The following is a 17,466-nucleotide window of genomic DNA, read 5'->3' as shown; positions in this document are numbered from 1 at the left end:
TTGACTATTCGAAATCTCTTTGTAATCCTCTTTCCCCATTTTCCCTTCTCCTATCTCTATGAATTAAAAAAATAAAATTAAAAATAACTCTATACATAGTTACTGAGTTAAAATAATGAATCCACTTTTTGGTAAAACTTCTAGATATTGAACTCGAATGCTTGTGGTTCTAAAGAAAATCTTTCATGTTGCCATACTAATAGAAAAACGCATCAACTCCAGTACATGCTTCTTCAATGATCATTGTTAGAAATAGAGAAACCAGAGAGAAAATCAAATAGAGAACGAATGATAATACTCATTGCATTGAAAAAAAAAATAGAAGAGTATCACTATTTATAGATAATTAATGGGAATAAAATAAGGACGATACGACATTTTCCTTATTGATCCTAAATTAAAAGAAAAGTAATATTTTATTAGTAATTTAGATCGTAATTTAAAAAAATATCATTTTCAACTAATGTAGATCCGAAATTAAAAGAAAAGTACATATTTTATAATTATAGAATATCTCTAAATATTTAACAATCATCTAGAAGTTACTTCCTCTGTAATATGTAGATGTTCCAACTCTAGTATGTTCGGGAAACTTTTTGAGAAAAACTGTTGGTGTTTATTAAAAACGTTATTTTATATATTTATTTATATTGAAAAAACAACACAACATCTATACACGTTCACAATCTTTTCTAGACAACACTTCACTTGTATAGTATTGCCAAAATTCTGAAAGGCATGTCTATGGTTGAGGCACTCATAATATATTTCTGCAATCTCTACAAAGCAGACATACTTATCAGGGGTTACTCTACTTACGACTTGTCACCTTCAGTTTATTGTCATAGAAAGAGACACATTATTTTAGTGATAGAAATTAATTAAATGAAAAAGTAGAAGGAAATCAAAAATCGAAAAACTACAAACTTTTCTTTATCTACAATTAGGCTCTTGACTTAACTCTTTGAACCAAACACTGACAAAAAATCAACCCATTTGAAGAAAAGCAAAGAGCTTTTAGCAAAACCCCAAAACAAGATTTGATTAATATTTAGGCATGTCAATTGTCATTACCTTCACAACAATTAATTGGAAAAGATATATAATTGTGTCCAAGTGTAGGGCCGTATATCAACAAGGTAACATTAAATTAAATATCATTATCATCATCAATAAGATGAGATTTCTTATCTTTCTGCGGGAAAATTGGACTCTTAATTTGTAAGTCTAAAAATCTTAATCACAAATAAATACTTCCCAATTTCCATAGTCTCATTTTATACAACATTATTATTACTACTACTAATTTGGAAGTCAAATATCTCTAGTTGTGACAAAACACGCTAAAGATATTCTTAAGGAATAATAACGATTTCCATACCTCAATTATAGATAAATTCTGATTCTAGTTATGTTATATGATTAGGCACATTTAATCCTCAATTAATTCTAACGTGTGTTTTTTATCCCTTTATATAGAAAAATATGTAATACTTAATTAGACTTTTTGTTAAATTGTATCTCCCTCAAACATGAATGTCATTACAAACTTAATATAAAATCTGGGGTAACTAAATGATGAGAAGGTCAAAAGTTCATAAAATTTGTAAAAATTCATAGGAAAAAGGATAAAAAAAAAATGCACATTTCAAATAATTGAATGTTAAACATGCTTAGTGAGGTATTTTAAGGACTAAATTCAAGATTTGCCGATATTTAAGAGACTAAAAATCAGAAATTGCCCCGTTCTTAATTAAATATAAGTTTTTATGATTTAATACGTGTTATTGTCTCTAAATACGTAAAATTTACTGTAAAAGATTGGAGTTAATTCCTTGGGTGGTCACCCAAGTTTAGAGAATTTTCTATAAAAATCACTTTTGTTTCATTTAGGACAATAAAGTCACTCAAGTATCATTATTTTCCTCAAAAAGTACCTAAACACCTCAAAAATCTTCTTCTTTCCTAGTTGGCATGCCATGTCATTAGAGACCCATATTTTTTAATAATCGACATATTTAACTCATCAAACTCATTTAATCAAATTCATATTTTATATCTCAATCAAACATGGCCCGGTTAAAATTCGGCAAAGGAACAAACTAAGCATGCAATCTAAATGAATTAGAATTAAAAGATGAAATTTTTAAATCTGTAGATAAGTTTTAAAAATTAAAATTAGAATATAAAAAAAATTTGAATGCGAGTTACTTTAGGGCTTTAGTTTAATATATTGCTAGATATTAACATGATTAGTTGGAATAACTATATCATAACCTGGAATAAATTAAGAATACATTATATTTCATATAAGACTAATAATATAATATTTCAAATAAATAATAAGAATACAATATAATATTTTAAAATAAGTATTATAGTAATGAAAATTATATACCTTTTGTATGAGAAATAAAAAGACCTCGATGGTATAGAAATGAAAATGCCAAAAATTACACACTACATATATAAAGATAAATAACTAAAAATACGGAGGAAAAATTTACATTAACTTTATTTTATAAAATATATGATTCAATTAGATCTTTTAAAAGTTAAACTTATACGGATGTAATCTTTGTGTTATCTGCACAACTCTATTTTAATGTGGAACGAATATATAGCTTAACATGGGGAAAAAATGCTATTTAAAAAAAACATGTATTTGAATAGAAAGACTAAATTACTTGAATTTTAATTTAAATTAAAAGATAATATATTTGAATCGAGATTTTAAAAAAAATCTTAGAATTGAGCAGTGGCTTAATAGAATGTATGATTTGATTCCTTTCCCGCTTTTTAACTAGGTCATATTTGTTTAGGTATAAAATATGAATTTGGTTAAATGAGTTTGATGAGTTAAATAGGTCTATTATTAAAAAAGATAGGGCTTTAGTGACGTGTCATGCCAACTAGGAGAGAAGGGGGCTTTTGAGGTGTTAAAGTACTTTTTAGGAAAAATAGTAATACTTGAGTAATTTTATTGTCCTAAATGATACAAAAATGATTTTTATAGGAAATTCTCTAAACTTGGATGACCATCCCAGAAATTAGACTGAGAGTCAATCTTGAATACATATAAGGATTTAGATATTGACCCTTGTACTCCAAATTAATCACTCTTTATATCGTTCCTCGATATATCTTCAACAAAAATTTGTTTGGGGGGGAGGGGGAGATGGGTGGGTTGTTAGGGGGTATCTGATTGTTCACAAACAGCAACCACTACTTAGGATATAGAATAAGTTTTAATTATAATTCATTGAATAGGCATAAGATTTATAACGATGTTAAGCAGATAGATAATAAGAACTAGGTAGCCATGTACCCTTATCCTACTGTCCTTTTATATCGGATACTCAGTACTGACATTACAATGTGTGAGCTACCCTCTTGCATTAATTTATTTTGTGGCTCAACCACACTATTCATTGCGTGAAAAGAAAGTATAATGTATCTGAGGACTTAGATTACTAGATGATGAAACATTATTGGTAGGGTAGGTTGTGGCTGCATATGCCACATGCAAATTTATCATGTCTCTAATTATTTCAGTAGGCTAGACGTCCATGAATTCTTTTTATTCCCACTCTGTTGTCGGGTACTTGTTTTGAGGCTGACTAATTTGAATTTCCATCGGTAACTCCCCCACGTTGAGAGAGATAAAACATTTTTCTATCAAAAGTGACTTCATTCTAGAAGCTTGAACTCCGGACATTTAGTTAAGAATGGATGAATACAAAAGTAAAAGTGAACTGAGGTAGACTCCACAAAGTAGAGCAGTAAAAATAGATTTGCACAACAAAAAGTAATAACTGACTTTTTTTTTTCTTAACATGTCAAATATTTTAAATAAACTAGTTTGCCAAAATGACTAATATTTTAGAACTGGATGAAATATCTTTTATTAATTAACAATAAAAGATTATGGATTAAGAGATCAATCCAAAATCATAACTAAGCTCTATTTGCAGTGTGCCACTTGCTGTGGACAATAGGCGAGTCAATTGGGTTAATTTCACGAATCATACATTAGAAAATGACTACTTTTTAAACTTATATCCATGTATTACTTCATTGAAAGCGAGTGATTTTACATCGATTCTTGTTTCTGCATCCCTGAAAACTTGTTAGTATTTGCAACCTTCCAACGCTGTCAGGGGTCGTTTGGTTTGAAGACAAGTTATGACGGAATTAGTTATGCTGGGATTAGTTATATTTGAATTATTTATGTTGGTATTTGTTATCCTAATATAATTTCTTATTGCTTGTTTGGTTTGTTGTATTAAAAGTAATATGCAGAGAAAAGGCCATAAATAGTCCCTTATCTATGGGAGTAGGTCTAAAATGGTTCCTTAACTATATACTTACCGGTTTTAGTCCTTTAACTATCCAAAAACTTATCAAATTTGATCTCCGTCTATTTTTTTATACAAACAGCGTACAAACTCATAAACCTTCGTGAGATTAATCGTTAAATCATTCCCCAGACCTATATTTCTCTCTCCCTGCTTCTTTTTCCTCAGAGCTATTTTTTCATTTTCATTATTTTATTCTGGGATAATTAGTCATAGGATTGTTATTTCACCCTCTCCTAGGGATAACTTATCCCAGTACTATTTTTAATCCTGGAATAATTTATCCCAGGATTCGCGACCAAACAAGAGATATGGTGATACTAAATTCTTATCCTAGGACTATTTTTCCTTATCCATCGTACCAGATGACCCCTCAATGATGTATAAGATAAATAGATATTTGTACTGCATAAACATTTTTGGGCTTTCTACATTAACAAACATTTACATTTTTTTTTTGCGCGGATTTCCCTTCAAATGCGCTGGTCTTTAATTTTTGTCCTTCGATTAAAAAAGTAACCGAAAATACCCTGAGATTCTGGGTTCGAACCCCGACTCAGTAAATAAAAAATCGCAAAGCAAGGTTTTGCGAAAGTTAGGACTTATAAGGCCTAACTTAGTTATGTTGCAGCTTCAAGTTAGGCCTTATAAGGCATAAGCTCTATAGTTCTAAGTTATGCCGGACAAGGAGAACTTTCATATAGAAACTAGAGATAAGGATAAAAAAAACAACCCTCAAGTATCACTTATTTTTGTGTTTCCTACCTGAACTATCAGGTGTGATAGTTTCCTACCTAAACTATCACCAACTAGTTTGCAAACACATCTCAACTATCAAATGTTCACTTTTTCTACCTCTACTATCAGGTAGCAAAAGTGAACAACTAATAGTTGAGGTTTGTTTCATAAACTAGTTAGTGATAGTTTAGATAGGAAATTCTCACACCTGATAGTTCAGCTAGGAAACACAAAAAAATGTGATACTTAAAGTGTGTTTTTGACCCTTATGCCTTAAGGCATTACTTTTATAGATAAACTATGGCTTAAAGCATAACTTGTCTTACAAGTATTTTATTTTTTTTTTACTCTGCTAGGGAGGCCTAGCGTTTGCCCGAATAAGCCTAATTTGCTACAAAATTCTGCCTTGCGATTTTTTTTTATACTCTACTAGGGTTCAAACCCATAATCTCAAGGGTATTTTCAGCCACTTAAAGTGCCAAAGACCAACAATTTGAGGGATAAAAATTTAAGACAACCCCCGAACAAGGCCATTTGTGCGAATGACCCAACATTTATTTAGAGAAGTTCACTATACGGACTAAGAGTCTAAGCTTCACAGGCCCAAGAGCCTAATCCAGAAGAATTCAAAGTTGACAACCTCACTGAAAGCTTGCACCCCCAGCCCATCTTAGCCGGTATACATAAATTACACATGAATTATACATATGCATCCACCAGCTATTTTTTTTATTTAAACAGCTGGGCGTATGTACACACGCGCGCGTATATATACGTGAAAGGGAGAAAAATCTCACTTGAGCCATTGAGCGCCTATAGAGTGGCTATAACAGAACAGACTAAGCAAGGACTCATTGAGAAGTTCACTATACAGACAAACCTCACTGGGCAAAGAGCATAACTTAAGAGGAATTCTATCATGAAAATGAAAATTTTTTAATAACCTTCAACCTTTTATGCCAGACTATCTTGTTGGTGAAAAAGCTATTGATACATGAACTGAAGTTTCTCAGTAAGCTACATATTTACATGATCAATTGCCAGAAGGAGCTAGTTTATCATTATCTTTTTCATCAGAATCACCATACACAACAGAGAAGTAGTGGCCCAGATCCTTTGGTGTTAAGCCTGGAAACCGATGAAAACTGCTAGGCCGTGGGTCAATTTTAACAAATGGCCATTTCATACTTTCTGCTGCTTCACATTCTTCCCATCCATCCCCAATAACACAAAATTGCACGTTCGGCCCATTGAACCGCTCCTTTATCCATGAGAAGCACTGGAGCTTGCCCACTTCCCATGAGCTGTAAACTGAAATGATGACAGATATATGTTAAGAGAATTCACCCAGAAATTGCATGTTGCATTATTATAATTGATAAATGTGGGAAGGGAAGACTATTCACTGTCAGGGACTTAGATCGTAGGCATAATTAATTAAAACATATATGTATCCAGTTCCTAAAGAGATTTTTTCTTAATTTTTGTGACAGAATCTGCTATTTCAACTTCGAAAGTCAGGGATAAAGGGACTGTCCCTCCACGCTTATTCTAAAGGGAGATATTACCAAGTACAGAATACAAAAACATGAGCTGCAGACATTAGTGATACATTTCCAAATTCATGTGATTTCTATGTCATAAAATTCAACCAAGGTTTCTAACTTCGTTTAGGCCACAAATGATGAAAGGTTAAATATAATGGAAAAAAAAAAAAGATACCTCAATCAAGATTCTAAAATAGGACTGTCAGGAAGGTCAATAACTATCAGAATGAAGAAAGAAACTAACCATTTTCGCTACGGAATAAATCACCCAGGCGAAAGAGCAAGCATTTAACTAAGCTAGGTATCAATGATCCGGAAGTCACCAAGATATTCACATGTTGGAATTTAGTATCTCCTGCATCATTGGTAGCAACAGTTGAGCCCACAGAGGAGGCCAAATCTCGATTTCCAACTGCACACTGTTCCAAACAAGCCCTAGCTGCATTGGAAGGGGAGCATTAAAGCAAGAAAGAAAAAAAAGGGAGCAATTGGCAAAAAAAGAGGCAAAAGAAAGATTTGGCTGATGAAAAATGACGTTAATGCAATTTGCAAAAAGAAGGGAGCTGCTCTGAGAAATAAGGTGAGGAGAGGAAGTTAATTTGGAATTTTAAACTCGGGCATTCACTTCTAAGTTGGTGACTAGCACATAGTGTTTCGACAACTTTTATAGTTCTCATTTGTGTTTGTTCTTAACTCTTATATAGAATATCAGAATGCACAACTGCCCTTTAATATATATCTATCCTCTTATCTGTACCAATATCATCCCTACCACGACAACAAAGAGGTGCATGGAAAAGTAGAGAAAAATAGCAGTATAATTTAAAAGAAAGAGAAGATAAAGAAAAAGCATAGGACTCTTAGAGTTATCCAAACTGAACATAAAGGGCAGGTTTTTGCGAATTCATACTATTGGAAATAGGTTAAGATTTGTGATTTCTAGAGAACTCGGAGTTTAGAATCCCTTTGACTTCTCTCGCACGCGGATCGTGATGCATGAATCTAACATTACTGAATAAAACCTAGAAGAAATAAGATAGACTTTAGATCATTTCACATATGGGGCAAAAAGGATAGACAGTATCCTGGGAAGTCTCAGTTGCGTTGAGGTAGATAGTTAATAATCCGAACTTGTTTGATCATTTCGAGGTGCTCTTCCAGCCTTGAAGAATACAAAGTTTGGTACATGCTGTTAGCAGTGTTGTGAAAGGCGAGAGGCGTGGCGTGGCGAGGCGAGGCTGTACTGCCTTTTATGGCTGTGGCGAGCTCACCTTCAAAAGGCGCTAATGGCGCCAAGGCGAGGCACCCAGTTATGGCGAGGCGACAGTCCTTTTTTTAAAAAAAAAAGCAATTAAAAGAAGTGGAGGACTTAAATGAAACTTATTTTCAAAAGAAAAACAGCAGCTAGGGTTTTTTTTGCCTCCTCTCTTCTCCTTCAGTTCTTCTTCTTTCTTCCTCCTGTATTTTCGACTTCTGCTTCTTCTTCTGTTCTTCTTCTTTCTTCTTCTTTTTTTCCGGCGACGACTGCTCTATTTCTGGCCACCTCTGCATTTTTTTTCCTTCTTCTATTCTCTTCTTCTTTTTCTGTTCCCCCCCCCCCCCCCCCCCCCCCCTGTTTTTTTCTCCTCTGTTTTTTTTTTTCCTCAACTGCACCAGTGAGGCAGTGGTTGTTTTGCTCCTGTTTTTTCTGTTCAATAATTGTTTAACTTATGTTATACAGTTATAAACAGTAGGTTCAAATTCAATGGAATCGTCGGACACTAGCAAAAAAGACATAGGTTGGAATTATGGTACCAAAGGCCCAACAAAAGATTCAGTTATATGTAACTTTTGCCGAGGCACTTTCAATGGTGGAATTACTCGACACAAACAACATTTGATTGGTGGTTACAAAAATGTAAAAAAATGTACAGTTTGTCCACCTGAAATTAGGGAAGAAGTAAAAAAGTATGTTGAAAGTAAACAGTTGTTAAAAACTCAAATGTTGCACCAAGCATCCTTGATTAATCTCTCCGATGAAGATGATGAAATGATGCCTCCTCCCTCAAAAACTCAAAAAATGTCATCCAATGCATCATCCACGGCACGGACTGCCAATGTGAAAGGTCCCATGAATCTTTATTACCCGCAAACATCAAAGGGGAAGGGAAGCAGTAGCACGGCAGCGTCTGATGCATCCAAGAAGTTGCTAAGAGATCGCGCTGTAAGTGCTTTTGCAGTATGGGTATATGATGCAGGGCTCCCTTTTAATTGCGTAAATCACAAAAGTTTTGATAAATACATTGAGGCCATAGGACAATATGGCGTAGGAATGAAACCTCCTACCTATCACGAAATTAGAGTTACTCATCTAAAAAAAGAGGTGGACAAGATAGATGAGATTATTGAGGAACATAAATTGAAATGGACAGAGTTTGGGTGTTCAATTATGATGGACAAGTGGACAGCACGAAATGGAAAAATTATCATCAATATTTTGGTCAATTCTCCATTAGGTAGTGTGTTTCTTGGGTCAGTCGATGCTAGTGATGAATCTACGAATTCCACCAAGATGTTCAACTTGTTTGAGAAGACTATTAAGCAAGTTGGACCGGAAAATGTTATACAAGTTGTTACCGATAATGCTAGCGAGAATGTTAAAGCCGGTGACATGATGATGGGTGTGTACCCGCACATTTATTGGACTCCATGTGCTGCCCATTGTATCAATTTGATGTTTGGTGACATCTTCAAAACAAACCCGTATGCTTCAGGTGAAAAAAAATAGCTCTAACTTTCTTTATAGCTTATACTATATGCTTATTACTTATTATTTAGCTACTAAAATATTCCTTTTACAGTTTTTCAGAAGGCCATTAAGATACATTCTTACATAGCAATGAGGCCATTGTTGTTGAACATGATGAGAAGATATACAAACCAAAGAAATTTGGTGAAACCGGCTAAGACAAGATTTGCAACGGCCTTCTTAGTTTTGCAAGCTCTTTACATGCAAAAGAAAAACTTGAGAACTATGATCTTCTCAACCGAATGGACAGAAAGTAGATTTGCAAAGGAACTTTTGGGAAAATAAGTTGTCACACATCTTACTTCTACATCTTTTTGGAATGATGTTGTTAGGGCACTTAAAGTTGGTTCTCCTTTGATAGTAGCGCTTCGCTTGGTGCATGGAAAAAAAAAACCATCAATGGGCTATATTTATGAAGCAATGGATAGAGCCAAAGAAGCTATTGAAAAGGGTTTTCATGGCGATCGGAAGCAATATGAGAAAGTTTTCGAAATCATTGATTGGCGGTGGTCGGACCAACTTCATAGACCTTTGCATGCAGCAGGCCATGTTTTGAACCCGGGAATGTTTTACACTAATTATCAAAATGAGACTTTATCAACAGAAGTGTGGGACGGTTACCTTGATTGTGTTGCTAAGATGGTCCCTAATGCAACACAAGATGCTCTAATCAAAGAGCTTCATGTGTATAAACATGCAATGGGGACTTTTGGTAAGCCTCAGGCTATAAGAAACAGAGACAAAACATCCCCTTGTAAGTGGGTTGATTTAGTTATTTTTATGGCTTTACTTAAGTTATTTGACTTATTTATAATTATTAAACCTTTAATTTTTTTATTTTTTTTATAGCTGAATGGTGGTCGGTATTTGGTAATCAACTAATCATACTCCAAACTTGCAACAGCTTGCCATAAGAGTATTAAGTTTAACTTGTAGCGCGTCCGGATGCGAGAGAAATTGGAGCGTGTTTGAACATGTGAGAAGAAGATTTATTATATTCTAATTTCTATATACATTATTATTAGTATCTACTAATTAGTTTCTACAACTTATGCGCAGATTCATACCAAAAAGAGGAATAGGCTTGAACTATCGTGTCTCAACAATCTAGTGTACATTAAGTACAATAGAACATTGAGGCGTCGTTATGATGTTGGCGATACCGTTGATCCAATTCTGTTGGATAATATTGATGAAGCAAATGAATGGTTAATTGGATACCCCGAAAATGAAGAAGATGAACTAGTATATGAAGGATGTGATCTTGATTGGGGTACTGTTTCTAGGGCGTCTGGAGTTGAGGAGAATATCTATGGTTTTAGGGGCGGTTCTTCAAGTTCAAGGTCACATAACAAGGGCAAAGGAGTAGCTACTACTACAAGCTCAAGTCGGTCTCGGGGCTTAATTGATGAAAACTTGGAGTCCGAGACCGAGCCCGAGGAGGAAGAAGATGAGGAGCAATATAATGTTGAGAATCTTGGATATCAAGAATTTGGAAATCTTGAAGATCTTGAATTTGAATAGACTTTTAGTATTGCACTATTGCTTGAATTTTAGTGTTGCTTGTCTTATCACTTATGAATTACTGAGTCATTGACTCATTTAAGTTCTAGACTGTTAGTATCTACTATCTACTTTTAATTTTTGAATTGAAATATTTGCTAATATGTTATTGCTAGTGAGATTTTGATTATTTACATATGCAATTAAATATTTTAATTTTTTGGTATTTATTGGCGCCACACTTCAAAAAGGCGAGCGCCTCGCCGCGCCTTAAGGCGAGGCAGGCCCTTGTCGCTTTTTGTCGCCGCGCGCTGTCCAAAACACTACAACAACAACAACAACAACAAGCCCAATATAATCCCACCATGTGGGGTCTGGGGAGGGTAGAGTGTACGCAGACCTAACCCCCACCTTGAAAGGTAGGGCGGTTGTTTCCAAAAGACCCTCGGCTCAAGAGAGGAAAACTAGACAAAAGGTCAGATAGGGCCAAGCATATCGAAAACAATATGAAAATAAGGAATAACAAAAGCGAGAAAGTCATGGTAGAACAGTCCGGAAAGAAAGGAGCATTAACTACTATAGATAAATAAGATAATCAAAGTACAACGGCCCAACAAATATAAGCAGCAATCAAATGCAGAAATCAAATGACAATAAACGAATGAGCAAAACTACAACTACTATGGTGAAAGGATAAGCCACCTAGCCTTCTATCCTAATCTGAGTCCTCCACAACCTCCTATCTAAGGTCATGTCCTCGGTGAGCTGAAACTGTGTCATATCCTGTCTAATCACCTCTCCCCAATACTTCTTCGGCCTCCCTTTACCTATCCTGAAACCGTCCATAGCCAACCTCTCACACCTCCGCACTGGAGCATCTGTGTCTCTCCTCTTCACATGCCCAAACCATCTCAGCCTCGCTTCCCGCATCTTGTCCTCCACCGATGCCACTCCCACCTTGTCCCGGATATCTTCATTCCTAATTCTATCCCTCCTAGTGTACCCACACATCCACCGCAGCATTCGCATTTCCGCGACTTTCATCTTCTGAACGTGAAAGTTCTTGACTGGCCAACACTCCGCCCCGTACAATAAAGTTGGTCTAACCACCACTTTGTAGAACTTGCCTTTAAGTTTTGGTGGCACTTTCTTATCACACAGCACTCCGGAGGCGAGCCTCCATTTCATCCACCCTGCATCAATACGATGTGAAACATCGTCGTCGATATCCCCATCTCCCTGTATAATAGACCCAAGATACTTGAAACTTCCTTTCTTTTGAAAGGCCTGGGTACCAAGCCTCACTTCCTCGTCAGCCTCACGCGGTACGCCACTGAACCTGCACTCCAAGTATTCCGTCTTGGTCCTACTCAATTTAAATCCTTTAGACTCCAACGTTTATCTCCAGCCCTCCAGTTTATCGTTAACTCCGTTGCGAGTCTCGTCAATCAAGACTATGTCATCCGCGAACAACATACACCAAGGCACCTCACCTTGTATTTGTCGCGTCAATTCATCCATCACCAAGGCGAATAGAAACGGGCTAAGAGCTGATCCCTGATGCAACCCCATCAGAACAGGGAAGTGCTCCGAGTCTCCTCCTACCATCCTTACCCTGGTCTTAGCTCCATCATACATGTCCTTTATCGCTCTAATGTACACCACAGGTACACCTTTAGCCTCCAAGCATCTCCATAGAACCTCTTTTGGCACTTTATCGTAGGCCTTTTCTAGGTCAATGAGCGCTGTCCAAAACACTGTCTGTTAGAATGTGGAAAGCAACCCCATTTTCCCTTGTGTTGTTGTGTCAAAGGGAAGTTCAGATGGTGCATTGTTTTATCTCACTGCATTAGATTAAACTACTTTTTTCGATAATTCATATCTATAAAAGGAGAGGAAGAGATTGTAAATTGACTAGACCTGCATTTCACCCTTTAGTCGCTAATTGACTTCTTTGGTGTAGAAATAAAACTTAAGAAGTTTTATAAATACATGTGACTTTGAAATACATAAACATAGCAAAAGAACTATGTCCTAGGCAAGTTCACATTAGTGGCATTCTATCGTTGCAACTCCCAGTGCACAAAATTGAAATCCATACTGCAAGATAATTCACTATGGTGATAGAATCTAAAGTAACCTACCAGCCGAGAACCACATATCAGTATAACTATCAGTGACGTCATAAAGCTCGCTCCACGATTTAATCATGTCTTGGTCAAGAATACTATGCAACCCCTACAACAAAATGGTAAATCAAGGTTGTTATAGCTATATTATGTTAAAAACTACTAATTGAACTCAAATTACTCAAAACATTCAAACATAAGCACAATTTTGTAGCAAATACACCAAGTCTACCCCAGTATGTAGTTAATGACCCCCAACAAAAATAGAGATCATATACAGCCTTTAAAAGCTTCATCTCAATACTAAATACAACTGAGCCAGTAAATATTGTAACTCCATCCATTCTAATTTATTTGGTACCATGCGACTAGAGACAATTAAAGAAAAAAATTAGGACTTCCAAAACATAAGCTAGTGGAAGGACCTTGGCAGGTGTATTTCCCTCCGACCTCGTTGCTCTGGGTATTTATGACACTTGAGCCGCATGACAACAATTACTGTGCTTTGATTGAAGAGAAATTCTTTTCAAATCCCAAGAAAAAGGATAAGGAAGCTGGCTGGCCTAGCATATGCCTCTTAGTTAGACTAGTATCAGTTAAGGGTATCACATATGGAAATTCCATTATAGGAGTTCCCCTATCCTATAAACGGAGAGAAAAGTTAAATTAATGCTTAGCGCAAGAATAGATCTAATGAAGAAGAGAGATCACACTAGAGTTTGCAATATGAAGGTTACATGCTGCATCAGAGGGGATACCAAGAATGTTGTCTATTTAAAGTAAGAGATAGTTGTGGATCACCAAATAGAAGTCTTACTCAAGCTTGGACCAAAGCATGGAACATAGATAATTATGTTAGTCTTACACAACGGTGGAGTTGAATTTGATTCCGCTTTTTAAATAGTATAAAGGGAATTGAGTAAAATATCCTTGTACGTGGATCAGTTGATTTTCTCGTCTTACAACCCGTATTTATACTTCCCTATTTTTGGAAAACGGCTATGTACCTTGACTTTTGGTTTTCGTTCTTCTTATTGCATCTACTTGGCTATATTCAGTCTCTGAAATACCAATATTACCCTTCTTAGTCTACAACAAATAATGTGAACTCCTAGAAGGACACAATGCGAATTTAAATATTAGGGAGTTTCTGAATTCTATATATAGAAGTGTTAATGTTTTTGCGACAGACAAAAAGAAAAAAGTGCCAAAAAGATTATGACTGATGGAGTCATATGTAAGTCCTCTAATTAGTACTATCAATCGTTCTAGGAAGACTCGCCTTTATTAAGATCTATAAAGTTGTTGATATGGTATAATGTTAATTAGAGGCAAATGCCATGTCTTTTTAGAACAATCGGTCGGTAGAAATGAGAATATTTAATTTGAGAAGGAGAGAACATTAATTTGAGTTGCTATTTTGTAGATGGGTCACATATCCCTCAGGGAATGCAAGGGATAAATGATACCATATGATCTAGATGCAGAACTTTCTTGAATGCGATTTTTACACACCAAAATTATGAGCATTCTTGTTTAGCCAAAACTAGGAAAAATCCAAGTCAGTTTATAAGTAGTCACCCTATTTATCAAGTATCCTAGTTATGAAACAAACATAGAACGTTAGAAAAAAATAGAGAACCACATCAACTAACAAAATATCTAGTAAAAAGTGTGATATTATGGTTTACTTATCGAGTTGGTTTCATCAGAGTGGAACAACAATCATCTTCACTACAAAGTACTGAACAGAGTAGATTTTTCTATTTTACATACTCTGGCACCATTCCGCAACGAACCAGTTCATCCATAAAAATCTGAAAGGAAAACCTCTCTATTGGTCATAGGTGATACAGGAAATAGATTTTTAACATTAAAATCCCAAAGTAGTACCTTTTTGTACTTATGCGCTACAGCCCGATGACGGTACGCTAATTTCCTTTTGTTAAGATCATCAGATGGCGGACCAAAGCCGTCTTTAATGAAGTCATAATCAATGAGATCTCGACCATCATCATATTGTTTCATGACATCCAGATATGGCATATTGCAATTTTCAACCTGAAAATCCATATAACATAACAGAGTTGAACAAACTCAATGCCCATGATCAGCCGGACTCATAAAGACTGTGTATTCAGCACCCTATTCAAATATATTATAACAAGATTAACTTACCTGCTCGTAGAAAAAGTGGTCATCACATATCTGAAGAATATGATTCTCCCACATCTTCCCAATTTCTACACCGGTCTGTACATTCTTGGATCCATCAAACGCCTCAGCGTATGTGCCATTTATTAAAGACTTTAGCAATATGAGGGTTTCATCCATGTCCCAAATATATACGTTCATCTTCTGATCCATTTAATTCCAGCAGAAACCAGGGGTGAAATTTAACAAATGTCCCGAGGACAGGTGAAACAATTGTATGCGTACCCTAATGAATGACAAATTACATTTCAGATTCTACGTAATATATGAAATACAAATGTACGAAAGTGGCAAAAAGGTGCATTGTATAGCAAGAAACAACATAACATAGAGAATAAGAAGCCCAAAATTTGCTTAAACCCCAATATTCACATTTTGGCTTAAAGAACTGAAAAATCCATAAAAGTACCCAGGTGCTCTTTTTTTTTTTTTTTTATGACATGAGAACCCGCAGCCGCTACCCTTCGGGTGCGCACAGGGTAAACCCAGCTCCTGTGCAATAGCTCACAAATCACACAAGAGAGATAACCCGCACTAGGCAAGCCCCGTAAGACGAGCTCGACCCAGAAGGCAAATCTCATCTGAGACCTTCATTATGAAAGCCCCATGCTCAACCAACTGAGCCACCCTTGCCAGTGTACCCAGGTGCTCTTCTCTATCATTTTTGGGCACACAAAATGATACGCAAAAGTAAATCATAAATTCTTTCAAGATTTTGGTATTAACCTTCTTTAACATCCTTTATCTTTCGTTTGATCAGTCAAATACTTCATTATTAAACACAAAGCCAGTGTCAAAAATATGTACAAGCTGTTTACATGACTCTATTCGAGGTCATCCACAGTCATCTATCAAATTTTTCAACAATACATATACATATATATATATATATACAGGCACATCGAATGAACACATTCACACGTACAACAGTGTCAAAATCAATCATTCTCTATTTTTCTTCTTTTTTCTTTCTTTTTATAGTGCAGGTAAACAATGATGAGGTAATTTTATGACTTCATTCACCATTTATTATGTCTAATAAAGTTGAAAACAAATTCCAGGTATAAATCAAGGAACAACAGAAAAAGAAACAGCTAAAAGGGATATTAGTTCTGGAGATCTATAAGCCTTTACTGAAACAAATTATTCAAAATTTATCATAAACTTGTACAAAGAACTGAATTAAAAAGAAAACCCATGATATATCTTAACAGGTAATTATGATGAATCTTCCAAAAATGAAGGACCATAAAGCGGAAAAAAAAACAATAAAAGTAAATGGGAAGATATAGAGCACCTAAGAATAGTAGCTATAAAATTATTAGAGGCATTCCAAACTTCAATTAGTTCAGACAATTTTCGTTAATGCCTATAATAATGGAGTATCGTACATACTACAAAGTTGGAAGAAGCAGACAACAATCTTAAAGGTCCAGTTCGACTCTTCTTGGGCCAGTCCAAGATATTGTTGGGGTTGATGGGCCGAGCCTTCAATCTTTGGGAAGTTACTAGAATTCGGTCAACTAGTTTACCAACATGACCGAAATATAAATATAAACTATCAATATATATGTTGTGGGTAGGTATGTATATTATGGGATTGGTCAGTAGCAAAACCCCCAGTATTGCTCGATGCAGTGATTGATTAACGCCAAGTGTCAGCATACACAATTAATGGTTTAGATTGCAGCCCCTTGATTAATTCTTTGTTCCCTTACACTCTGTTTGGATGATCGTTACCCATGGTTTCATAATGTACAATATCGTACTGTATTATATTGTACTGTACTAATGAATATAATGTTTGGATAGACTGTATCGCTTGTTGTGGTTTAATGACATTGTTATTATTTGGTTTGACTGTATGATACTGTATAGTACAAACTAGTTTATATATATATATATTAATAAAACTATGGTAAAGGATAAAATAAGCAGGTGGTGGTGAGGGGTAGTTGTACTAAAATATACATATAATATACGGGATTGGATCTCCTCCAATGCTCAATGCAGTCATTGATTACGTGTAAACTCTTTTATTGTAGAGCATATGTAAATTCTAATGTGGCTGTAATTTGTATAATATAAGTTCATATATAAAGCAAGGTAAGGAGGGGATGAAGTGGCACCTCCCTTGGATCAACATTTATATTATCTTTTATCAATTTTTTGCTTTTAACGATGAAAAA

The 17,466-nt window shown here is 35.3% G+C and overlaps 1 protein-coding gene across 2 annotated transcripts; it reads right to left on the bottom strand.

The window, feature by feature from the left end:
• Positions 1-6,008: 6,008 nt before the first annotated feature.
• LOC132635272 (eyes absent homolog) lies at positions 6,009-16,713 on the bottom strand. Of its 2 annotated transcripts, none has more exons than XM_060351594.1 (6): positions 16,575-16,713; positions 15,242-15,503; positions 14,957-15,124; positions 13,079-13,172; positions 6,888-7,082; positions 6,009-6,407 (listed from the first exon to the last, which is right to left on the bottom strand). In XM_060351594.1, the coding sequence occupies exons 2-6, from the start codon at positions 15,428-15,430 to the stop codon at positions 6,130-6,132; spliced, it is 924 nt and encodes a 307-aa protein (XP_060207577.1). In that variant the 5' UTR covers positions 15,431-15,503; positions 16,575-16,713; the 3' UTR covers positions 6,009-6,129. The 2 variants fall into 2 exon arrangements, with proteins under 2 accessions (XP_060207577.1, XP_060207578.1); XM_060351595.1 differs by lacking the exon at positions 16,575-16,713 and adding an exon at positions 16,490-16,542.
• Between the last annotated feature and the right edge of the window lie 753 nt (positions 16,714-17,466).

Source organism: Lycium barbarum, chromosome 4 (genome assembly GCF_019175385.1).
Source record: "Lycium barbarum isolate Lr01 chromosome 4, ASM1917538v2, whole genome shotgun sequence".
Taxonomy (NCBI): Eukaryota; Viridiplantae; Streptophyta; class Magnoliopsida; order Solanales; family Solanaceae; genus Lycium; species Lycium barbarum.
Note: the sequence above shows the minus strand (reverse complement) of the source record. Positions and strands in the feature narration are given on the sequence as shown.

Bases quoted from the DNA above. Each gene is read 5' to 3' on its own strand.
- LOC132635272 (XM_060351594.1), bottom strand. From the start codon at position 15,430: ATGGATCAGAAGATGAACGTATATATTTGGGACATGGATGAAACCCTC. The intron at 15,125-15,241 runs GTAAGTTAATCT...ATGGATTTTCAG, and splicing joins ACCACTTTTTCTACGAGCAG to GTTGAAAATTGCAATATGCC. The intron at 7,083-13,078 runs GTAGGTTACTTT...CTTCCAATGCAG, and splicing joins TGATATGTGGTTCTCGGCTG to CTAGGGCTTGTTTGGAACAG.